General features: G+C 34.1%; 1 protein-coding gene across 1 annotated transcript in view; it reads right to left on the bottom strand.

The window, feature by feature from the left end:
- Positions 1-23,015, bottom strand: part of LOC120888566 (pregnancy zone protein) — a 43,966-nt gene that overhangs the window by 11,838 nt on the left and 9,113 nt on the right. The window contains exons 10-23 of the mRNA XM_078015268.1: positions 21,043-21,152; positions 18,991-19,146; positions 18,157-18,384; positions 17,319-17,382; positions 15,622-15,764; positions 11,934-12,083; positions 10,112-10,276; positions 8,463-8,562; positions 5,093-5,243; positions 4,403-4,631; positions 3,783-3,909; positions 3,516-3,637; positions 3,279-3,330; positions 263-346 (exon numbers count right to left, since the gene is read on the bottom strand). Coding sequence (XP_077871394.1) covers positions 263-346; positions 3,279-3,330; positions 3,516-3,637; positions 3,783-3,909; positions 4,403-4,631; positions 5,093-5,243; positions 8,463-8,562; positions 10,112-10,276; positions 11,934-12,083; positions 15,622-15,764; positions 17,319-17,382; positions 18,157-18,384; positions 18,991-19,146; positions 21,043-21,152 — 1,881 coding nt within the window. The remainder of the gene's footprint in view (positions 1-262; positions 347-3,278; positions 3,331-3,515; positions 3,638-3,782; positions 3,910-4,402; positions 4,632-5,092; positions 5,244-8,462; positions 8,563-10,111; positions 10,277-11,933; positions 12,084-15,621; positions 15,765-17,318; positions 17,383-18,156; positions 18,385-18,990; positions 19,147-21,042; positions 21,153-23,015) is intronic.

Below are 23,015 nucleotides of genomic sequence, written 5' to 3'. Positions count from 1 at the left end.
TTGCCACCTAGCAAACCACTTGAAGATCAGGGTACAGAACTGTGACCCTCCTTACGTTTTAGACTATATCCAGGCATCCCATGTCACACAACATTCATTGAATCCCCTTTTCTAACTGATACATAGTGCAATCCTTAGCTTAGTGTTCTTTTTTTTTTTTATCCAATACTGAGTGTCGGTGATTTCATTAACCCTGGTGTATTAGCCCATGCACTAGAATTGTGAAGAGAGTTAGCTGTTTCTGTTGGTCTGAGAGACTCACCCAAAACTGAATATTTTGCCCTGGCAGATCCTTCAACCACATTTAAAGGAACTCTCAGTGACAGCTTTTCAGACACTCCAGTATCTAATGAAAGAAGATAAACATATAAGGGAGGGGCAAATGAGAGAAGTGTTCTATTTTTGTTATAAATCTTTTTCTTCTACATGATGCAGATTCGACTTTTTATTTCTCTCACACATTGTATCATATTTTTTGATGAAATCCAAGTTTCTTCTGAAGTCATGATTAATCTCTTAGAAAAATTAATCGTATATAATCACATATATAATTAATCATAATAAAATCACACTAATCATATATATTTGTGCTAATTTTTATGGCCTTTCTTACAAGTATGGACCTTAAGGTATAATTATTGCCTTCCTTTCATGGCTGATTTTAATTTCTACTATTGTTAGTGCTTTTACATAATCACATTTGTTCTATAAATATGTATTGTGTGTTATGTACCAAGTTTTATTTTAAGTGTAGTGATATAATAATTTTTTTTAAATGAATTTCCTGAACTTCTGGAGTAAGGTAAATAAGCAAGGACATGTTTAGTATGATAGAGGTTGATAGGTGTTATGGAAAAAATTAGAAGAGGACAGAGGTTTATCTGGTGAGCTAATCAACCATGTCTAATCAGAAAATGTAAGGTGTGGAGAGAGAGGAGGCTCCCTATTGAAAGGCTCATTAGTAAAAAGTCATATGTGAGCAGACACCATAATTAAGGCAGGGAGTAATATTTAGAGATACCTGGGGAAAGGTACTTCCAGAACAAAGGAACCCAAACTAAACCTACTCCAGGGATTGGAGCATCCTAGATGTATTCCAAGAGGACAGAGTGGGCCAGTGTGACTGGAGTGGAGTGAGCAAGGGGGAAATTAGTAGGATATGAAATCACAGATGAGGTGAGGCTTTATAGGTGCCATTAGAGATTCAGGCTTCAACACTGAGGAACACTGGAAACCCCTTAAGGGTTTGGGTAGAGGAAAGACATGATCTGATTGGTCTGAAATATGCTTGAAAGGATCCCTTTGTTGTAGAGAAACAAGGGGAGATGATCAGGAGAGCAGTGAGGAAGTTATTGAGATAGGCCAGGGAAGAAAAGACTAGAGAGAAGTGCACATGATGGGAAGTGGGCAGATTTCAGATGTTACTTGAAGGTGGAACTCACTAGATTTGTGAATGGATTGGATTTGGAGTGGAAGAGAACATAAACAAGGAGAACTCTAAAAATTTTGACCCCAGAAAGTAGAAAATTAAATTTACATCACTTGAAATGGAGAGAACTATGGGTTAAGCAGGATTATGGGGATGAGCAGAGCTTCTGTTTTTTAAACATGCTATTAGACCTGCATGCCCATAAGTGCAGATAATAAGTGGGCAGTAGAAACCATGGCTTTGAGTTCAGGAAGGAGATGTGCACCAAAATATCAATTTTATGGTTTCTAGCACATAGTTGGTACTAAAGGTACAAACCTACAGGTGAATGACAAATGATGGTCTGAGTTAACATTGTGCAAATGTGATGTGTATTCAGTAGGAACTATAGACATTGTGGATTTGAGTTTTGATCTTTTCCTGGAGTAGCAATATGCAATATAATACTTTTTGGTAATTCTGGGCCATGACAGTGAGCACAGCTCCCTGCCAGACATGGGATCATGATGGTGAAAATAGACACCCTACTCTGTACTATCTGCTAAACTAGGATGTTGGGTTAGGTGCACAAAACGCATGTTTTTTTTAGGGGGGGTACCAGAGATTGAACTCAAGGGCACTTCACCACTGAGCCACATCCCTAGCCCTATTTTGTATTTTTTTATTTAGAGGCAGGTTTTCACTGAGTTGCTTAGCTCCTTGCCATTTTTAAGGCTGGCTTTGAACTCTTCTTGCCTCTGCCTCCCAAGCAGATTACAGTTGTGTGCCACCACACCTGGCACAAAATGCATTTTTGACTCATCATGGTGTTTTCAATTTATGGTGAGTTTGTTGAACTGTAATCTCATAATAAGTTGAGGGCATCTGCATAGAGAACAGATGTGTAGATGGTACACTGTCTTCAAAATGATACTAGATGACACAAAATTAAATTTTTAGTGGTAGTTTTTATATATGATTACATTAATGATATTAGTGAAATACTGATTTTTTATACATGTAAATTTCATAGAATTCCCCATGAAATTAAGAGTTTTACACAAATATGAGTACACTTAAGCTACTAGTTTAAAAATAAATAGTAATAATAATAAATAATAGCAAATACTACTAATAAATAATATTAAGTGTCATACCAATATTTCAATATTTTGAATACAGTTTCAGGAGAAGTTTGTAAAACACAGATATATTAGAAAAATTTCTTTTCTGGGTCAACAACTTTAGTCCTTATTATTAGCCAACAGCTTTAAGGCAAGTCTTTTCGATTCTCTGTGTCTTTTGCCTTTATCCCTAAAATATGGCAATAATAATAACATCCTCCAAATGTTTTCTCTCACGAGTGGATGCTGATCCATAATTGGGAGCATAGGAAAAATGGAGGAATTTTGATTGGATAAAGGAAAGTGAGAGAAGAGGAGGAGGTATGGGTGCAGGAAAGATGGTGGAATGAGATAGACATTATTACTCTAGGTACATATATGACTGACTGCACATATGGTACGATGCTACATCATGTGCAGTCAGAGAAATGGAAATTTGTGCTGCAATTGTGTACAATGAATCAAAATTCATTCTGCTGTCATATATACCTAATTAAAATTAATTAATTAATTACTAAAAATTAATACCCTAATAATATTTATTTTTCACTTCCCTGAGAAAATAGAGCCAATACCACATGATTTTTTTAAATCAGAAAATGGATGGATGTTCCTTATCAAATGTCTTTAGAGTTATTCACAGGAGAGTTTTTCAGAGGGAAGCATGCACCAATGGACATTTATTTCACAACTATATACTTTAATAAGTGGCTTAACATGAGAATTTTATCTACTTTTATACTTGCCTGATGCACATAACAGTGTGTTGTAAGTTTCTTCTTTTTCTATTCCTTCAGGCTTTATATTGAAAATAAAAAAAAAAACAAAGAATAAAAGTTCATTTCTTTAAAGTAGGGGAGAAAGTATTTGTGAAAAATTGAGTTGTGGATACACTCCTTTACTCTTGGAAATGAACAGAGTTCAGACATAGTTAGATAATAATATATGATGAAGCTTTCAAGATAGGAAATATATTGACATACCTCAACTATTAAGGACTTTATCACAGTATCCTTAAGTCCGAATGTTGGGAATTCAGTCACCTCATTGCCACATGTTTCCTGAGACTGTAGGGCTTCTGCAGTAGCCGTGAAATTCACCTTTCCTGAGGATTAAGGTTTGTAGGGAGTTAAACAGTTGTTCTGCATTGAATGGCTTTCTTCCTCTTAACCAGTGATTGAGGAGAAAAAGCATGTCTTGGGGTTTGAGGAGAAAGCAAATCATGGATTGTGAACAGCTGTAGCACTCACCCAGTGACTTTGGGATCACAGCCCAAGACACAGTCTTCTGCCTATCTCCACAGACACAGTGAGATTCTTCATTATTCCCTTCTGAAACGGCCAGGAAAGCAGAAGAGACCTCCAGCTGCACTTTGACCTGCCCCCACACCCAAATGCAAGTTGGTGGCAGGACACGGGAAGAAAATCAATTGTAGGAAGAAAAGCTTAGTACATACCAGTCCAAAGGGTGTGAGACATTGTTTGAACAAGTCGATCCTATCTACTACCTTGCAGTTTGGGCATTTACAATTAGGGAATTGAAAAACTTGCAGGAAAAAGGATAAATGCATCATGCCAATGCATGAAAAAGACATTTCTTTAGAGTTAAAAAACTGAAGCAATCATGGGGAAATGGTATCTGAATTTTGGGAATAAACAAGAGGGGCCTCAGTGAAAATCATTGTAGATTTTTGTAAATCATAGTAGATCGGGCCTGCCAAGGTGGCTTTACTCTCTTCCTTTCTGAAATTAGGCTAAATCACACTTGGTTCTGATTTCCTGGGGGATTCCCTAGGAGCCAAAGGCAATGATGATCATGGTAACCACGTGCCTTTTTTCATGTCCACTCACTTCCAGAAAGATGCATTTACCTGGATGCAGTGGGACAAATAGTTGGACACAGTGGCTTTGAGGGTGAAGATTTCTCCTCGCACCACAGAGTAGGGGAGAGTGAGTTCCAGGAAGAAGGGCTGGAAGACTTGAAGAGAGACCGTCGGGGAAAGACCAAGCCCTGTGGTTCCAGACAGGCAGAGTGCACTGGCCTTCCACTCTGTGATGGTGTCAGGGGTCTTCAGGGCCAACTCGCTCTGCCCTGACAAACTAATGAGGGGAAAGAGGATGGTGGTGAACAAATATCATTTTTAGCTCAAGCCATCGCTGATCCTAGAACCTGGTGACTCAGTAAACTTGTGAGCTTGACCTAAGGTTTAGTGACCAGTGAGTCTCTGGAGGTCTGGCACTTTCTCTCTGGTCCCTTCTTCCCTCCCTTTCTGCCACTCTCTTCCCTCCTCTTTCCTCTCTCCCTCCATCCCTTTCTATAGTCTTTTCTTTTTTCTCCTGTAGCAGAGAGGGTATTCTCCTGATTTCTATTATTTTAGTTATCTCAGGAGAATTTTTTTTAATAACATTGCTTATCTGTGAGTTAAATGAACTGTGAGCCTAAAATAGTTATCAGAGAAGAAAAGAGCAGAACTGAAAGGGTCAGGAACAAGGATAATAAGAGTCCTAGAGCAGGATTCAAATCCTGTCCTGAACTGAATGTCAGAGGACATGTGACTTACTCCAGATCCACCAAGTCCCAGATCCAGGTCTCAGGGAAATATTTGCGGACTGTCTCTTTCACTTGCGTAGTTGGAGAGTCTGTCAGCATTGGCATTGGGGAAGTTAACCTTGCATGACTTCGCAGTCCAGAACGAAAGCCATCTGGTGTTGCTATGGGAAGACAGCACATAGGCCCTCGGTGTAAGCCTCATTTTCATCATTAATTTCTATTTTTGTTCATATGATACGGGGGATGAAACCCAGTAGTGTTTTACCAGTAGTGAGCTATATCATCAGCCCGATTTTTAAAAATTTTGACACAGGTTTCACAAAGTTGAGGGGGTTGGCCTTTGGCTTGAGATCCTCCTGCCTCCATCTCTAGAGTCGCTGGGATTGCAGGTTTGTGCCACCATGCTCAGCTTTATCATTAATTTCTTATGGTAGCTTATTTCTCGGGTAGAATAAGGCCATTTGTGCAAGGAATGTTTCTTCTTAGAATTATTTAGCCTTCCAAGTTGTTGCTTTATTTTCTTACCTGTTTGTCCTATAGAAAGTTTAGTCCCTATTGCTTGTTCAAATACAGTTTAGAGCTAAATATATTTTTCTCTATGAATAAAAGCAAATGTAGCTCTAAAATGATTTTTTAATTAATTAGGAAAAGATTAGAGTAATTTAATATATCAAATAGTGCTGTTACACTGAAATGAACATCATGCTTTCCATTGGCAGTAACAATTGAACAAGAAAAATGGACATTAGCCTCAGCAAGAAGATTTCAGAAATTACTTGTTGGTTGTTTGCTTGAACAGTGAATGAGATATAGAGATATAAATAGTAAACAACAGGACACAGTAATGTGTGTGTTACAGACACAAACACTCAAGAAAGAAAAGAGAATAGTTGGGTATGGTGGCCACATCTATAATCCCAGCTAATTGGGGGGCTGATAGAGGAGGATCACAAGTTCAAGGCCAGTCTCAGAAACTTAGGCTCTGTTTCAAAAAATAAAAAAATAAAAAGCGCTGCATATGTAGTTCAGTGGTAGAGTGTCCCTGGGTTTGGTCTCTAGTACCAGAAAGAGGGAGACAGACTGGGAGAAGAGAATTGACTTCAGTTTTAGCAGAAAAGACTTTAACAAGGAGCAAGGTCATATGATCCTTAGTGGGTAGGAAGCTGAGGAGAATGGAGGGCATGCTAGTGAAAGAGGAGTACCCAGAGTGGCAGAGCTAGGAAGCGATAATTCAAAGAGTTTATGAAAAACTCCCCCTTCCAGAGAAGAATGTCTATTTTGGGGGAACTTTAACATCTCTGGGTAAATAGTAGATGTAATTATATAATAAGACACCATGAAGGTCAGGACAAATAAATTAGATCTGTTAAGGCAGCAGTTCCTTAGCTTGATAAAAAAGATATTCCAGAGATCAGAATATATATATATATATATATATATATATATATATATATATATATATAATTTTAAATATTATTTCACATATCTTTATTATAATGTTATTAAACACTTGTATATCTATATATACCTCTGATTTCTGGAATATCACTTTCTTAGTATAACTATATATTGATATATAATTATAAATATATTTATATAAAATAAGGTTTGGATATGGTGTTGAAAGCCATAGCCACAGTCCCTTCTGAGAGTAGTGAGTGAGACATGATAACTATTTAAGGGCGATTAGCCTTTCACAGTGTACAGGTTAGACAGAAGTGGAGAAAGACCAGAGACAAGGAAGGAAAGTTCACATGGCTTTTTAGTAATCTAGTTATAAAACTATAAGGGATAAGAATGAGATGAGATGCAATGGAGTCACAGAAAATGAAGAGGAAAGAATAAATAGGTAATTATGCAATGGAGTCACAGAAAATGAAGAGGAAAGAATAAATAGGTGACAGATGCTGAAGGAAAACTTTGTTCAGAATATTTAGGATAATACTATGATGATGATACTCTGAATTTACAGGATTTTCTGCATCATTCCATTGACAGTTTTTTTCTCTTAGATTTGAAAAGAAAATATGCATTTTATATTGAGGAAAAGTAAAATCAATTTATAGTGCAGTTCAGATTTCTTTTTCAGAAACATTCTATTACATGGAATAATAATTAGATTTTTTTTTTCATTTTATGCTCTGAACATCTCAGTGAGTTTGGTGGTCATTCTGATTCTAGATATGAAGATACTGAGCCAGCAGAAGGTCACATGAATTTGTGGTATTTCAAAGTCATATTTATCATAGCAAATAAAGGGGAGATATTAAATTGTCATTGTTCTAAGAAAACAAAAATACTTATTCACTATACAGGATTTTCTTCTTGTTGAGGAAATTGTCTTACTCACTTCTTTGTTTATAGCTAGATCTTTGACCCTTGTCTTCCCAAGAGGTTTTAGACCCCTGTCTAATATAGTAATTTTACTTATATTTGAATATGGTTTTTTTGTGTTTATTCTTTTTTAAAAAAAGTCTTTATATTACCACACTCATTTTTTACTAGAGAATAAGATTAATAGATGTTCAAGCTTCCAGGGAGAGATCTCTGAATGCCTGGTAACAGTAGGAAAAAATATTCAGAATCCTTTTAACTTTCCCTTATTTCTAGGTATCTTGAAAAAATACATAGAGAACAATAGAACGTTTGTCAAAAGTTGAATTATTCTATGTTATTCAACTTTCATAAAAAGACATGCCATAGTTGATATCCACGTGATCCTTCCCATTTATCAGCTTCCCTTGCAGTTAGGGAAGGAATATAGGCAGAAGTGATATTTGCCATTTTCACTTCTGATCATAAAAGTCACACACCAATCTGCTCCTTTACCATGACTGTGACTTTGAAAGGTCCACTGGAGGTGGTAGTGTTACCAGATGAAAGCAAACTGGTTATCCCTGATTTTATTTGATAGAAAGAGAATCCTAGAGAGCTTGTGGACTCACAAGTAGCTTTTGTGTGAATAAAAATAAAATAAAATAAAATAAAATAAAATAAAATAAAATAAAATAAAATAAATGGCTAGGTGCTTAGCCATTTTGATACAGGGGTGAATTTGTTATTGCAATGTAATAGATCTTATCCTGACTAATTCAGGTATTGAATCTACAATGAATAAAGAGGATCTGAAATAGCAAAAGTACTGAAGGCTCACACACAAACATAGCCAATTTTGACATCAGAGAGAGGGGGTAAGAGAAGAACAATAATTTATTTAAAGTCCTATTTAGGGAAAAGATGTTACTTGTGGATAACTTGGCAAAAAAGTTGATGCAGAGTTATCAGAGTCAATACTTAGATGAAGAATTATTTATCCCAACCCACCCCAGTAAAGTATAATTTTTCTTTTGCTTTAGCAGGCAAATAAAGTACAACCTTACCTAATTCATAGGCCATAGCTACTGGTGTAAAACGATGAGGAGGTTGGCAAAAATGTGTCTTATGGATTTTTGAATTGGTAAAAATATTTAATCCTATAGACTGAAAGAGAGATTAACTTGTTAAAGCATAGAGGAAGTTTAATCTTGAGAATGGCATTAATGTACTAAATTTGAATTGCACTTTCACTATTGTTTAATACAGAATTAATAGGATCATTATGAAAATTCTGCACAATAAAGAGGACGTCTACTTATAATTATGCAATGGAGTCACAGAACAGGAAATTTACCTACCAAATAATGGGACTGAGATTCAAACCCATTTCTGATTCCTATGATTCCTATTTTAAAATATTGTCTGTTATACTGTGATACCCCTGGAATTATTTATTTTTGTATCCAGGTAACTATAGATTTCAGTCTTAGATGTTTTCTTCCCTCCTATTTCTTCACTAAAGATCTGCATCCCTATATGTATAGTAAACTAGATAAATCTTAATGATTTCCCTGTAGAAAGTGTGGTTTTGTCATTGAAATTGTGGGATTGCATACTAGAGATTTTTCTCCACAATTTAATAGATTTTTTTTATTCAAAGATATTCCTTTCCCTGAATAAGTATACTCTATTGGTTCCTTTTGGGATTTTTCCTTCCCTCTTTTCATTCCAATTTTTAACTATATGGAATATCTGCATTCAAAGCACACATCACAATAGTCTGATTCCTGGAGTCTCCCTGTCCCCACCTTTTACCTTCAATATTCATCACTGATAAACTCTACTTACTGTCTCATCTCAGAGTACCTGGGGAGCCATTTGACCCTGGGGCATAGTTGCCAGTGGCAGTTAGATATGGGATAGAAAGAGTCAGACATAAAGGTTTAAAGACTGAACAGCTAGTTAATAAACATAAAGTGTGTTTATTTAAATTTAAATTTATTTAAATTCAACTATGAATTTAGAGGCTTGAGAAGAGAGATTTAAGTTTCTTTCAGCTTAGCTGCTGACCTCTGTCAGAAGAATGATGTGTGTTTTCCTCAAGGTATAAAAAAATTTGTGTTTCTTTTTTGATGGTGGTATGATTTAGATTTAATTTCGCAACCTAGTTAAACTCTTCTTTTATAACTCTACTAAAGAATAGTTAAAATTATACATTTTTTAATCAGGTTGACGTTAACACAAATATTGTTAATCCTTTCTTAAGAAAATGGCTGCTTTCTGTTTGCCTGAAATGTTACTGCCTTAAAGGTAAGAGTTAAAGTAGTGCACTTTATACATTCAGTCATTATTCATTTAACAAGGATTTATTGTCCTAATGACTTGTATGATGGCTTCAATAAACTATTCACACATTAGAATCTCTAAGAATTATTGAAAGGGGAATATGATGATGGAACTCACCATGAAAATAAATTTGATTAAGGATTTTGGCTCTACAAATAAATCACTTGCTGTTTAAGGTAACAGAGAAATTCATGTATGAAAATCTGTACAAAGTTTTCTATGCCTTCGACATTCCAATATTTTTCTCTTTTGTCATTGTTTTGTTAGAGTTTGTGGAAGACCAAATACTATAGCTTAGAATTCTATTGATTCTCCACCTTAATAGAGATAAATCAACTTAGGTTTTATTTTGTGGAAAAAGAATTACCTCAAAAATTTTGTAAACATCATCATTATGTAGTAGCTGCTTTGGTGTGTATACCATTTCATTGAGAATTATGTCTTCTGCATGGATGCATTTTTCACCATTTTCATTTCGTGGACCTCTGTATCCAGTGCCAACAACACTCTTTTCTGGTAGCAACTTATAGACCTGTGAAATTGGGAGAATAATGGGCAAATTCTTATTTTGTTTATATTTAATGTGACAATATTCAACATGGTATTTCAAAGGTTATGGGTTTTGTTTAATGTTGCTAAGCCTATATTATCAAGAACACAGAGTCTAATGCTCTATCAGAGGTGCATGTGATAAAGATTTTCTCCCATTCTGTAGGTTCTCTCTTCACATTATTGTTTCTTTTGCCAAGAAGAAGCTTTTTAGTTTGAATCCATCCCATTTATTCTTGCTTTTACTTCTTGATGTTAAGGAAGTCAGGTTTTAAGCCAACACTGTGAAGATTTAGGCCTACTTTTTCTTCTATTATGTACAAGGTCTCTGGTCTATTTGAATTTGAATTGAGTTTTGTGCACTGTGAGAGATAAGGGTTTAATTTCATTGCTTTGGCTATTCTGGGTTTTTAATTTTTCCAAATGAACTTCATGATTGCTTTTTCTAGTTCTATGAAGAATGTCATTGAAAATTTAATCAGAATTGCATTAAATCTTTATAATATTTTGTTAGTTTGGCCATTTTGACAATATTTATTCTGCCTATCCAAGACCTCTCCTTGGTATGATGTCCTCCAGTTCCATCAAATCACCAACAAATGCCATAATTTCATTCTTCATTATGGCTGAGTAAAAGTCCACTGTGTGTGTGTATGTGTGTGTGTGTGTGTGTGTGTGTGTGTCTCACATTTTCTTCATCCATTCTTTTGTTGTTGGGACATCTGGGCTGGTCCCATAGTTTGGCTATTTTGAGTTGTACTGGATGTGCCTGTATCACTAGTATGCTCATTTTAGTTCTTTTGGATAAATACCCAGGAGTGGGATATCTGGGTCATAAGGTAGCTCCATTCCATATCTTTGAGGAGTACCCACACTTCTTTCCAAAGTGGCTATAAACTAATTTGCTCTCCCACCAACAATGTATGAGTGTACCTTTCCCCCCATATTCTCACTAGTATTTATTATTATTTGTATCCTTGAAGATTGGCATTCTAATTGGAGATGAAACCTCAATGTAGTTTTGATTTGCATTTCCCTGATTCTGATGGATGTTGGATATTTTTTCATATATTTCTTGGTCATTTGTATTTATAAGAGACATTTTTAAAAATAATTTTGGACAGGAACTCTCTTTCGCCTACTCTTAAAATCAGTAAAGTCTTGATTTCAGTAAAAACTTAAAACCTGGCACGTTACATAACAACTTAAATGCAGTGTGTTAGGAAGCTGCACTGCAACCAATTTGTTGTAAATTTTACCTCTGAAACACAGTTTTAGCATGCTTTCTCTATAATCATTTAATATGGACTAGGTATATTTTGTTCAGTCATAAAATAATATGATAATCCCTACTTGAAATTATTGTTCATTTATTCACTTATGACAAATGGGTTAAGCTCCTCTTATACTTAAGAAACTGTGCTAGTCATGGGGAATGTGGTGGTAAACAAGATTGCTCTGTCAAAGAGTATATAATAGAATGAAATGAGATGATACAAGTAAAGTGCTTGGTTCAATGATTGCTGTGGAATTACATCATGCCTATAACTCAGAAAAACTTGTCCTTTGCAGTTACAACGTCCAAAAATAGTCTTGCCATGTGAGCATTTTGTTAAACCCAAGTCTGAAGTGGTACTCACCGACTGAGGTGAAAGCTCAGCTTCAGGTTTCATTAGCAGCACACTCTGGTCTACAGCCCTGAGGGCGCAGAGGGAGAAGGGCGTGGCTTTGACCTTCAGGTGATTGTCTGAGGCTGGCAAGCCCTGGACTGATGAGAAACTCAAATTTACCTGTAAAGAGGATATGATCATAGCAGCAACTTTTGTAAATATTACAGTCTCACACCTCTCTTACTCCAGGCCAAGATGAGTCTTTTTGACCTTTTCTTTCTCTCTTTCCTTCTTCGAGCAGACATAAGAGATGAATTTTCCCAGGAACCACCAATTAAATATCCTTGGAATAATCTAGACATGAGGTTCCAGTTAACTTAGGTTTCCTATTCTTTATATAACTGGGGAAATATAAGTTGGCTTGGATCACATAGAATTCGAATCCTGGACTGGGATTGAAAACACGTATGCTAAGTGTAAGTGGCTGCCCTATTTCTGTGCAGTGTATTGTGATGAATGTGTGTGCTTTGTAAGATTCTGTGAAAAATCACATTCAGCATTTTAATTGGTCAACTGAATTCTCTTCCAGCTGGATATCTTAGCCACATGAAATCTTAAAGCAGGGTACTACTGATAATCATGGTTGACTGTTTATTGGGTCATTTAAAAAATAACTCATGATATTCTAAGTTTTAAATTCTGTAAAAATAATACATAGTAAAATATTATTATTTTAAAGTTACCATAAGTGGTATATTTGTTGCTCAATTTAAGTTTTATATAGATTATCCACAGATAGGACGATGGAATAAAATAGGTTAAACATCTAATACATGCATATCCTAAGTGTTTTTAGGGAATTCAAACACCTGTGAATAAAGATCAATAACAACAGAATAATGGGAAATGATGCATATTTTTTTAAAGATTTGATTTCACTTTAGCCAATAGAAATTAATTGACAAGTGAATCTTTTAGTTTCTTCTATTATGCAGATATTTCTTAAGCAATACCTGAGCTACATTTGAATTTAAAGTAGTAATATCAGATGACTTCCTACATTTTTTCTTTTTTTGGTACCAGGGAATGAACCCAGGGGTGCTTTACCTCTTAGCCACATCCCAAGCCCTTTTTAATATTTTACTTAGAGAAATTACCTCACTGAATTGCTTAGGGCCTTGCTAAGTTACTGAGGCTGGCTTTGAACTTGCAATTCTCCTGTCTTAGCCTCCTAAGCTGCTGTGATTATAGGCGTACACCACCACTTCTGATTTTTCTAAATTCTTGAACTGGAAATTTATTTGAATTGAAACAAAAGGTTAGTATGTTTAGCTAAATAACATTCAACTTACTGAATTTAACTACAAGAATCCTGCTATATGGTCTGCTAACTTAGAAGTTTGGAATCATGCATCATATAACATGCATGAAAAATAAATTACTAATTATATATCCTCAAAATGTAGACATATTTATATCTCTAATTCAATATATTTGGAAAACAATGCTTTTGGAAAATTTCATTTTAAGTGTTTTTAGTTTTAGAAAATTTAAGTTCATTAAAATAAATTTATGAATATACACATCAAATGAACAAGAAGGTTGTTTGGAATTGTAATCAACTGAAAATACTGTTGACCAAGAAATGGAAATGTGATAAAATATAAAATCTTTTAACAATTTGAAAGCCAAAAGAACTTTATAGCATGTTTTGAAGGAGTCTTTATCTAGCTATGTTAATCAGTGTTTTCCTTAATGGATAATTATATCCAGTAGAGAATAACAAATAATAAAATCCATTACATATTCAATGTGTACACCAAATTTGTTGTTTTAAAGGGAAGGTGTTTTCAAAATAAAAATAGTTTTCTCTGTCCCAACAAAGATTGAAAATAAATATTTAAATTATATTTGATTTGAAGGAATTCATGTCTCAGTCAAACCTGAGGTATTTCCTCATGTTCTCAGTCCACTGTTTATTCATCATCCCGTCAGGCTGTCTAAATTGATTTATACCTTCAATTGATCTACTCTTCTAATGTTTTGTGGTATTTTATATGAAGAGAAATATAATGTCCATGGGCTTTTGTTTCTGTGGGAAAGTTTCATGGTGTTACAGAGAAATTGTTGCAGATTTGGCAGATTGAGAAACATTGTTTAGTTTGAACTCTGAGAAGAAAATTGATGTTCTATTGATTATATTTTTGAAAACCTCTCTGATTCCCCACTGTGATGGGAACACCAACTCACCAGAAAGAGCACTGCTCCACTGCTATGAGTAAAGTGGGCTGATATCTATGGCATAGCAGGGCCCTTCCAGGATTGAACAGCTCACTCTCCAGTGTTAATAGTGAAAGCCATGAAGCTTGAGCAGAAAGCCATGAAGCTTGAGCAGGCGTCTCCCCTCACTTGATAGAAAGCAAACCAAAATCCCAAAAGGAAGAGGCACTAGACTCCAAGGAGATTATATTTCTATTTCTAATATGAAAAGGTCCAGACTTAGTAGAATTCTTTAGATGGAATTGAAGATGTATAAAGATATGTATCAGAATCCGTTGTGTGTTTTTCTTAGTTTGTTTGTTTGTTTGTTTGGTGGTGGTGCTGGGGATTGAACCCAGGGCCTGGTGTAGGTGAGGTAATCTCTCTATCAGCTGAGCTATTTCCCCAGCCCCAGTGTGTTTATTTATTTATTTATTGGCAATCACACAAGAGTCTTTATTGCAAGCTCAAGCCTGGACTCAAAACTGTTCCTGATGCAGCAGTCCTAGGGTGTGAGTCCCAGTCCTTTGTTCAGTGAGAGTTTACAGGTTTTTGGGGATACTCTATATGTCACAACATCACACAGCAAATCATTTCACACCATGGGAAAATCATACAACAATTCTTAACGTTGATTAGCACATTCACTGGCATCCAGTGTATTTTTTTAAAGTAATGCAAATATTGTTTTAATGGGAGAAAAGTTCAGATGTTATAAACACACAATGTTTTATTCTCTGTAAAGTGTGTGTTAAAGATTCCTCCCAGTTTTTGAAGAGATATCTGAAGTAGGTAGATTCTGTCTGCTAATGTTAAAATATACTGCCAGAATAGTAAAAATCAGATAAAAGCACCAAATTCTACTGAGATAAAACTTATTTTTTATCTATTGGGCTTCACATTACAGCTTTGTATTCTTTAAAAATAAAAAATATTTTCATTTATTCTTATGTTAGATTTTTATGCTATAATCATTATTAGAGTACCAAGATTGTGTTTCTCAAAGCAGGGTACAGACATATGCTCCTAGTTTATATTGTCAAGCTAAATGCAAACTTATAATAACCTACTGGTTCCTGTGCTCAGGTGTGACTCAATAAAATGACACAGCTTTATGAAGCATCATTTTCAGGTGAAAATTTTGGTAATATTTTAAACTTAAAACTATTAAGAGTTTATACTGGAATGATTTTGAAATCCATATAACTATTATGATAAAAAAGAGTTTTTGAAAATTGTGCTCGTGGTCCCCAGACCTCTCAAGGTATGATGTCATTCTGCCTTGTGAGGATTCTTATTGTCACCAGACCACTCAAGGTATGATGTCATTCTGCCTTGTGAGATTCTTTGGAGAAAAGTTTTAGGACCACATTATGAGAGTATTTTACTTACTTCCTTATTTTCCATACTTAGAAAAAGGAAAAGGATGAAATGACTAAGCCTAAACAAAATGACCCACCTTGTTTGCAAAACAGTTTTCAATTTCGAGTTTCTGAGTGTCTGCAATAATTTCTCCATTAGGTAAAATAGTGTAAAGAAGAATCTGAGCAGTAGGAGCAATGTCTGGTTCCACTTGAAAGGAGAAGGAAAATGCTCCCATCACTGGAGAATAAAGAAAGTTCAAGATTAGAGATTAGGAACAATTTTCTCAATCTTATGAAACAGAGGTTCTCAGATTATTTAACTTATTCACATTTGGGACATACTAAAGTAAGAAAATAATTGTATAAACACTAGTGTGCATATAGTAGTTATTTAATAAATATATGCTGAAATAATGACTTTTTAAAGATATAGGTTTAATTGTTTATTTTCTCTGCTTAAGTAAGAAAAAAACATTTAGTCATGTATCTATTTCTAATATGAAAAAATTTAAGAAATTTGGGAGAGGATGAAGGAGAGAATTTCAATCAGTTCTAGTTATCCCTAAGATCCAAATCAGCACATCTTGTCCCGTGTGTAAGAACAATACAAATAATCCAATACAGTCTTTCCTTCAGGCCATTTACAACACAACAGAGATACAGGTACAAATAATCACATATAAGACATTGAGAGACTCTTATTTCTATAAAAGAATTTCACCTTTATATCTTAGTAATTGCTTCCTGTGCAAATCACCTAAAGCGTATGTAACATTTCCACCTTGTTTTTCTCAAGAATGTTCTAATTTAGGTCTTTGTAGCTTAAAATCCTTTTTAAAAAACTATCATCTGGGCTGGCGTTGTGGCTCAGAGGTAAAACACTTGCCTAGCTTGTGCGAGGACCTGGGCTTGATCCTCAGCACCACATAAAAATAAATACACAAAATAAAGGTATTGTGTCCAACTACAGCTAAAAAACAAATATTAAAAAAACTATCCCCTTCCTATGTCCTTAAAAGATTTGATGGGCATAGAGTTTTCTTTTGGGGTGATGAAAATGTATTGAAAATAGGTAGAGTTGGTGGTTGCTCAAAAATGTGAATGTGCTAAATGTCACTAAGTTAATTGCACACTTGAAAATGACTAACTTTAAGTGAATTTCACCTCAATAAAAAATTTGAGAAGAAGATCAATTTGAGTACAATTGATAGTAAGTCTCCCTTTATGAACAAGTTACATGTCTTCACTTATATAGAAATTTCTTTTAATAAGTTTTGAGATTATCTACAAAAATGTGAAGTTAGCTTGTGATTGAAGCAAAACCAATAGGGTCAAAATAAATTTTGATAAAAAATTAATACTAAAAACATATGCAGGCATATTTCTGAAACAGTTAAATATAAGTAAGTGTGTAATAAATATAAGCAGACATTCATTTTATTAGGAAAATGTTAACAAAATAGTTATTTTTCCTAAGTTCTTAAACTTTTCATTAGGTTTCATGGAAGTCAAAGACAAAATGGAAAAGCACCCACGAATATATTATCATTGAACAAAATGCAGCATATTTTTGTTAAAGTTATATTTCTTTTTCCTATTTACCTCTGTAGGTACTCAATAAATAAATTGTTTTAACTCTACTACAGAAACAAAATTTGAAGCTATTGCTTTATGAGATAGTTTGTTTTTTATGTTATGTTTCCTCTAATGTGAAAATAGCTCTAACCTGCTAAATTGTTCAGGACTTGGCCAATTGAGAGGGAACCAAAACATGTAATTAGAAAATGCTTACCATTTCCTTTTTCAATGGACAATACATGGATTCCTGATTTGGAGATACTTCCTCTTGCTTTTATCTGAAGATAGAAAGAAATTTATTTATTATTGTTTAAAAGTGTATGTATTAATCTTACTTCAAAATGTTTATAATATATATAAAAAACAATAGTCATACAACTCCAATCAGAAGTTTTGTTTTATTACTATCTTTACCTTCCAATATTCTCCTAACTGTGCTTTTATCTACTTTGTATAACAAATTTTAGTATGCTTTACATTTTCATTTAATATTTATCATTTCTATTAGATATTTCATTTCAAGTTTATGTTATTTTAATAAATATTTTAAGTACCTACTATATGCAGAGCAATGCATAATGAAGATGGATGTAAAATATACATGTTTTCTCTATTGTTGCCCCTTTCTCTAAAAAACAAATATATTCAGCATTCTCTTTGTATTAGACATGAAACTAAATGATTTAATTTCAATAATAATTATATGAAGTGGTTATTATCTCCAGTACTCAGGTGAAATGACATATTTGTCTTTACAGATGAAATTAAGTAATTTATACAAGATCAAACTGAAATTGTAACTTGTTAATTTTCTACTTTTTTATAGAATTAAGGAAATGATTTATACAATCTGGTATAAATCTGGTGTTTCAGTGGTGACCAGAAAATAAACGAGAAATTAAGGCCTTAACTCCTTAGGAATTAATTTATTTTCTAGCATAAAAACAATACCCCCTTTATTAATATTGACATAAAAACTGTTACTTTGACAGGAATCCAGCAATTTTAGAGTTAATGCATTGAGAAAGAGATACAGTGACTCTTATTCTTACCAAATAATAGAAGGTTAACTCTTTTTCATCCTTCAGGGTCTGTTCATTCAAGATGTATTGTGCCTGAATCTCTTGGGTTTGCCCACAGGTCAAAGTACCAGCAACAAGATCAAGCTGAACATAACTCCTGCTTGGGGAATACAAGAGGCTTGCAGAGTGCTGTGTTCTTTCATGAACTTCATTGAGCCACCAGTCATCAAAGCAGTTAGTATTCTGTTTGTAAGTAACCTAATGTGAAAATAAAAAGTCTATTTGTAGTTAATATCTCTCTCTCTCTCTCTCTCTCTATCTATCTATCTATCTATCTATCTATCTATCTAAATATATCAAGAGGCTGCTTTCCTAAATACAGTGTACAGTATAACACATAGCCACCTTCCTCCTGAGGTGATTTGGGTGTTTGCTGAACTCATTTAGTGGATATTATTCACTCGCAGTCAAGTTTAATTACTTTTTCTTAAGACATTATGGCTGTAAATTGTGTCAGAGAATTTAAATATTCAGTAAAAGTCAAACACAGTATTATGCCAAAAAACTAACAAAGAAACATCTAATGGACATTAGAACTACAGAGCATTAAAAATTTCAAGGAAACATCCAGATGATCTATCCAATGGCACCTGCCACTAGACCATGTTGTGAAGAGTCCGTGTAAGAGTGAAAGTTTTCTGGCAGAGAATTTTTTTGTATAATTTAGGGCTCCACATTGCTTAATTTATGTTATTCTTTATCACCTTTTCTTTTATTTCTAGAGTTCACATGCTTCTCATACATCCTTGAACTATGTAGCCCTACTGATCTGTCTTTCTGTCCCAGATGCCCATTTTCACTCACGGTGACGACAACGGAAGCCGTTGTGAAGTTCTTGGTGTTGAAGGAAATGTTGGCCAAACCATGCTCATCCGTAGTTAAACTGGAAACTAAGCCGTGCACACTGGCAGTTATGTTTTGATTGGGGATTGGCTGATTCTTGTCATCAACTAGAAGAATCTAGAAATATGAAAGTAGTAGTTATATGTCATGAAGGAGTGACATCTTCTACTCTTTGACCTGTGCAGGTGTTCACTTGTTGGTCACTTCCTACCTTTTACCAAAGATCTTAGAGTCTGAAATCAAGATGTGTTTCCTGAGCTCTAAACTCTGATATTTATTTTTAATATTTCTTTATTCTTGTGATTTTTGAAAATCTTAATGTAGCTTATTTTATTATCATCTTAATTGAAAAGCAATATTTGTATATATTTCTGAGATAGAATGTAATATAGATCACCTTATTTTCTTATTATATTTCATAGTGAGACATTTAAAATTTACTGCTTTTTATAAATGCAATACTGTTGGTTATAGAACACCAGCTGTGAAATCGATCTTAAAATCTTGTTAATATTTCTATTAGGATATTTCTATTTGAGACTATTTGAAAGTGGAACCATGAAGTTACCTTCCCCAATTTTTTCCAGCTTCAGTGTTTTTCTGTCTGGTTTCCAATAGCTTTCTATGTAGTCTGCACTCTGCCCTCTTGCTGCTTCCCCTTTGCTCCAAATCATTCTCTATATAGCATGAACTTACCTGATCATGGTGAGTACCTAAAAACCTTCAGTCACTTCTCGATCTGAAATTCTTGCCATATCCTTAAAGGCTCTCAAAGATTTGATGTGGCTTCCCTACAACTATTTGGTGAATTCAGTCACACCTTTTATTTGAGCAGCAGTCACACTGTCTACCTTGTAGTTCTTTGTTCCTGAAACTATTTCACACCTTGGGCCTAGGCCAGTCTCCTATTTCTGGCCAGGTCATTCTCATCCTTCAAGTTTTCTCATCATCTTCTCTCTATCTGAAATGGCCTGGCCAGACTATATCTATATAGTTCCTAATTTCTTTCCCATTTGATGGATGAAATACTGGAATGAAAGAGGAAAATGTCAAATCACAAATTCAGATATAAAATTCAAAATATAAAATGAGGAAATTGGCTATAAGCTGTCAATTGAAAGATAAGTTAGTACAAAAGCAACTTTTAAAATACTCAGGAAACTTACATATCTTATATAAAAGAAAATTAATAGTATATTGAATTGGGATATCCATCTTAAAATTTACCATTGTTGACCTTATTGATATTGAACTTTGAAACTCAAAAAAAAAACTTTTAAAAAATATTAGCAATAAAAAATTATCTAGATGAAAGATTATTGCTATAGTTTGGGTGTTAAATATCATTCAAATGCCTATAGTTACAGGTCTTGTCTCCTGGGTGTTACTATTGGGAAGTTGTGGAACCTTTGTTGATGGGGGTGGCTAGTGAGGTACTTAGAAAATTGGAGGTATATCCCTGAAGGAGACTGTGGCACTCCAGCATATTTTTCTTTTTCTCTCCTTCCCCTGCTTCTCTCCCCATCTTTCCCTCTGGCCATGAGAGGAGCAGTTTCTCTCTGCTATATGTTCCCATCATGTACTGCCTCACCACAAGCTCTGAAGCAATGGGGCCAATCAATCATGCACTGAGACTTCTAAAACTGTGAGCCAAAATAAACATTTTCTCTTTGTAAGCTAATTATGTCAAGTATTTTGTCATAGTAAAAAGTGATTGACACAATTACCTTTTTATTCTTCCTATGGAAAATTATATTTTAAAAAAATTATTACTTACAAAAAGCCAATCAAAGAGAATTACACAAAAAAATGCATTAGAGTTATGTTGGAAATTTAATTAATAAAATCATGCTTTGTTTTCCTGCATTTTGTGCTATTTGCTTTTCAAATTTATTTGCCATAATTTTTATTCTTAATTTTATTTTTCTTATAAATATTGATTTTTTATTTTAAAATTTGTTTTATTAAAAGCCTCATGTCTGAAATTAATATATATTGAAAAGATAATTTTACCTGTCCCTGAAAAGGAAGTCCAGGTCGGTAATGTGAATTCACTTTAGTAAACTTCAGTTTGCTCAAGGTATTTGTGATTGCACTTGATCCATAACCAGTTAATTCTAATCCTAAAAAAGAAAAAAAAGTGAAGTTGAGCAGTTCTATGTATTCCAAATTCACCTTCTAGTTCCACTGTATCTTCACTTCATCATAACAAAACACCATCCATATTCTCTTATTTATTCCAGAATTTCTCACACATACACTATAGAAGCTATTTGAGAAGCAATTTTATGTTAGCTTCATTTTCATATAAAACATAGTTACCATCCACAATCCCCAATTCTTGTTTTGAAAGTAGCCTACTTGTTCCACCTGTTTTTAAGTTCTCATCTTCTCTGTGATCTCGCTCCAACTTTGTTTCTGTCTCTCTCATATCCTTGCTTTTCCTTTCAACTTTGTACTTACAATTAGATCATTCACATTCACATTGGCCTTAACATATGCTTATATTTCTATCACAAATATTTTCCCAGAAAGACTTTCCTTTTCATTGCATGGCTTGTCCAAAGTATACCCAATACCTGGTACTCTTTCATTCAGTGTGCCTTTTTTTTTTTTATCATCTAAGTCATCATGTTATCAAAGTCTAAGTGGTTCATGACTTGACCCCATATAGATTCCTCATCTCAGATTCATCATAGTTGAACCGTTGGTAGTACTTCATATAGCAGTACCCTTGTGATATGTCATCTTTCCCAAGGCTTTTATGAAATTCTATAGTTTTATTCTTTTTTACCCCTAGGTCTTATGATTTTATTTTATACTATTGTATAATCTACTAATGCAGTTGTTTTTCTTCTTGGGATCCTCTTTGTCCTGTATGTATCCTAAATTTAGCAATGCTAAATGAGCTCACTTTCAAAAATTACTGCACTCACTTTCAGGATATGGATACAGAAGGTGTGGCTTCAGATTTATATTTCTTACCCCTGTTCTGATGGCTCTCTTTATAAAGATTAAAATTATTATTGGCACAATGTATCCACTTCAACTTAATATTATAGATATAATTAATTCAATTTGACATTTTCATCACAATAGTTCTTTTATATGTATTCCTTGAAATTTTTTTTTTAGTTGTCAAAAACTTTATTGTTTATTTATATGGTGCCAAGAATTCAATCCAGTGCCACACACATGCTAGGCAAGCACTCTACCACTGAGCCACATCCCAGCTCCTACATGTATTCTATATTGGTTAATGGCATTTCCTTTTCTCCATATTTGGAATCCACTCATGCATTGTTAGTGAAACTGCAAATCAGTTTGAGAAACAGTGTGGAGATTCCTCAAAGATTATAACTGGAACCACCATGTGATGGTTATCCCACTCCTTGCTATTTGTTTATCCAAAAGAACTAAAATCTGGGTTCATTGTTTTTGAATCAGGTTCTGGTATATTACATTGCAACACAGTTTTCATTTAGCTTATCTTCTCTGTATCTGATTGAATTATGTTTTTAAAATACCAGTTTTTAATCCATCTCTTCAAACCTATCTGATAACTAATACTTTTCAGAATGACTTCTAAACTCTTCAGTATATGATTTACTTTCCTCTCCAGCTTAGCACCAACCCACATTTTCAGATTCTTCTGAAAATGAATGGGTTCTTCTGAAAATGAACCCATTTTTTTCTACCTTTTCACGTTTCCCTGACCGTCACCAATCTTTCAAAATACTAGACATCCTATTCAAATAATTTCAAATGCTAGTTTATCTTATTAAGTTTATCTTATTTTATTAGTTTATCTTATTTATCTTATTATCTTATTAAATCTTCTGGATTTACATCAGGATTAATTATTTCTTTTCATATTCATTTGGCCCTTAGTTTTATAATTCTTGTGGGAATTTTATGATCATACACACAAATATAAACATCTTATTTAAAAATTTTAATGCCTTGAGAGCCCATGTCTTCTTTAT

Source organism: Ictidomys tridecemlineatus, chromosome 6, assembly GCF_052094955.1.
Source record: "Ictidomys tridecemlineatus isolate mIctTri1 chromosome 6, mIctTri1.hap1, whole genome shotgun sequence".
NCBI lineage: Eukaryota > Metazoa > Chordata > Mammalia > Rodentia > Sciuridae > Ictidomys > Ictidomys tridecemlineatus.
Note: the sequence above shows the minus strand (reverse complement) of the source record. Positions and strands in the feature narration are given on the sequence as shown.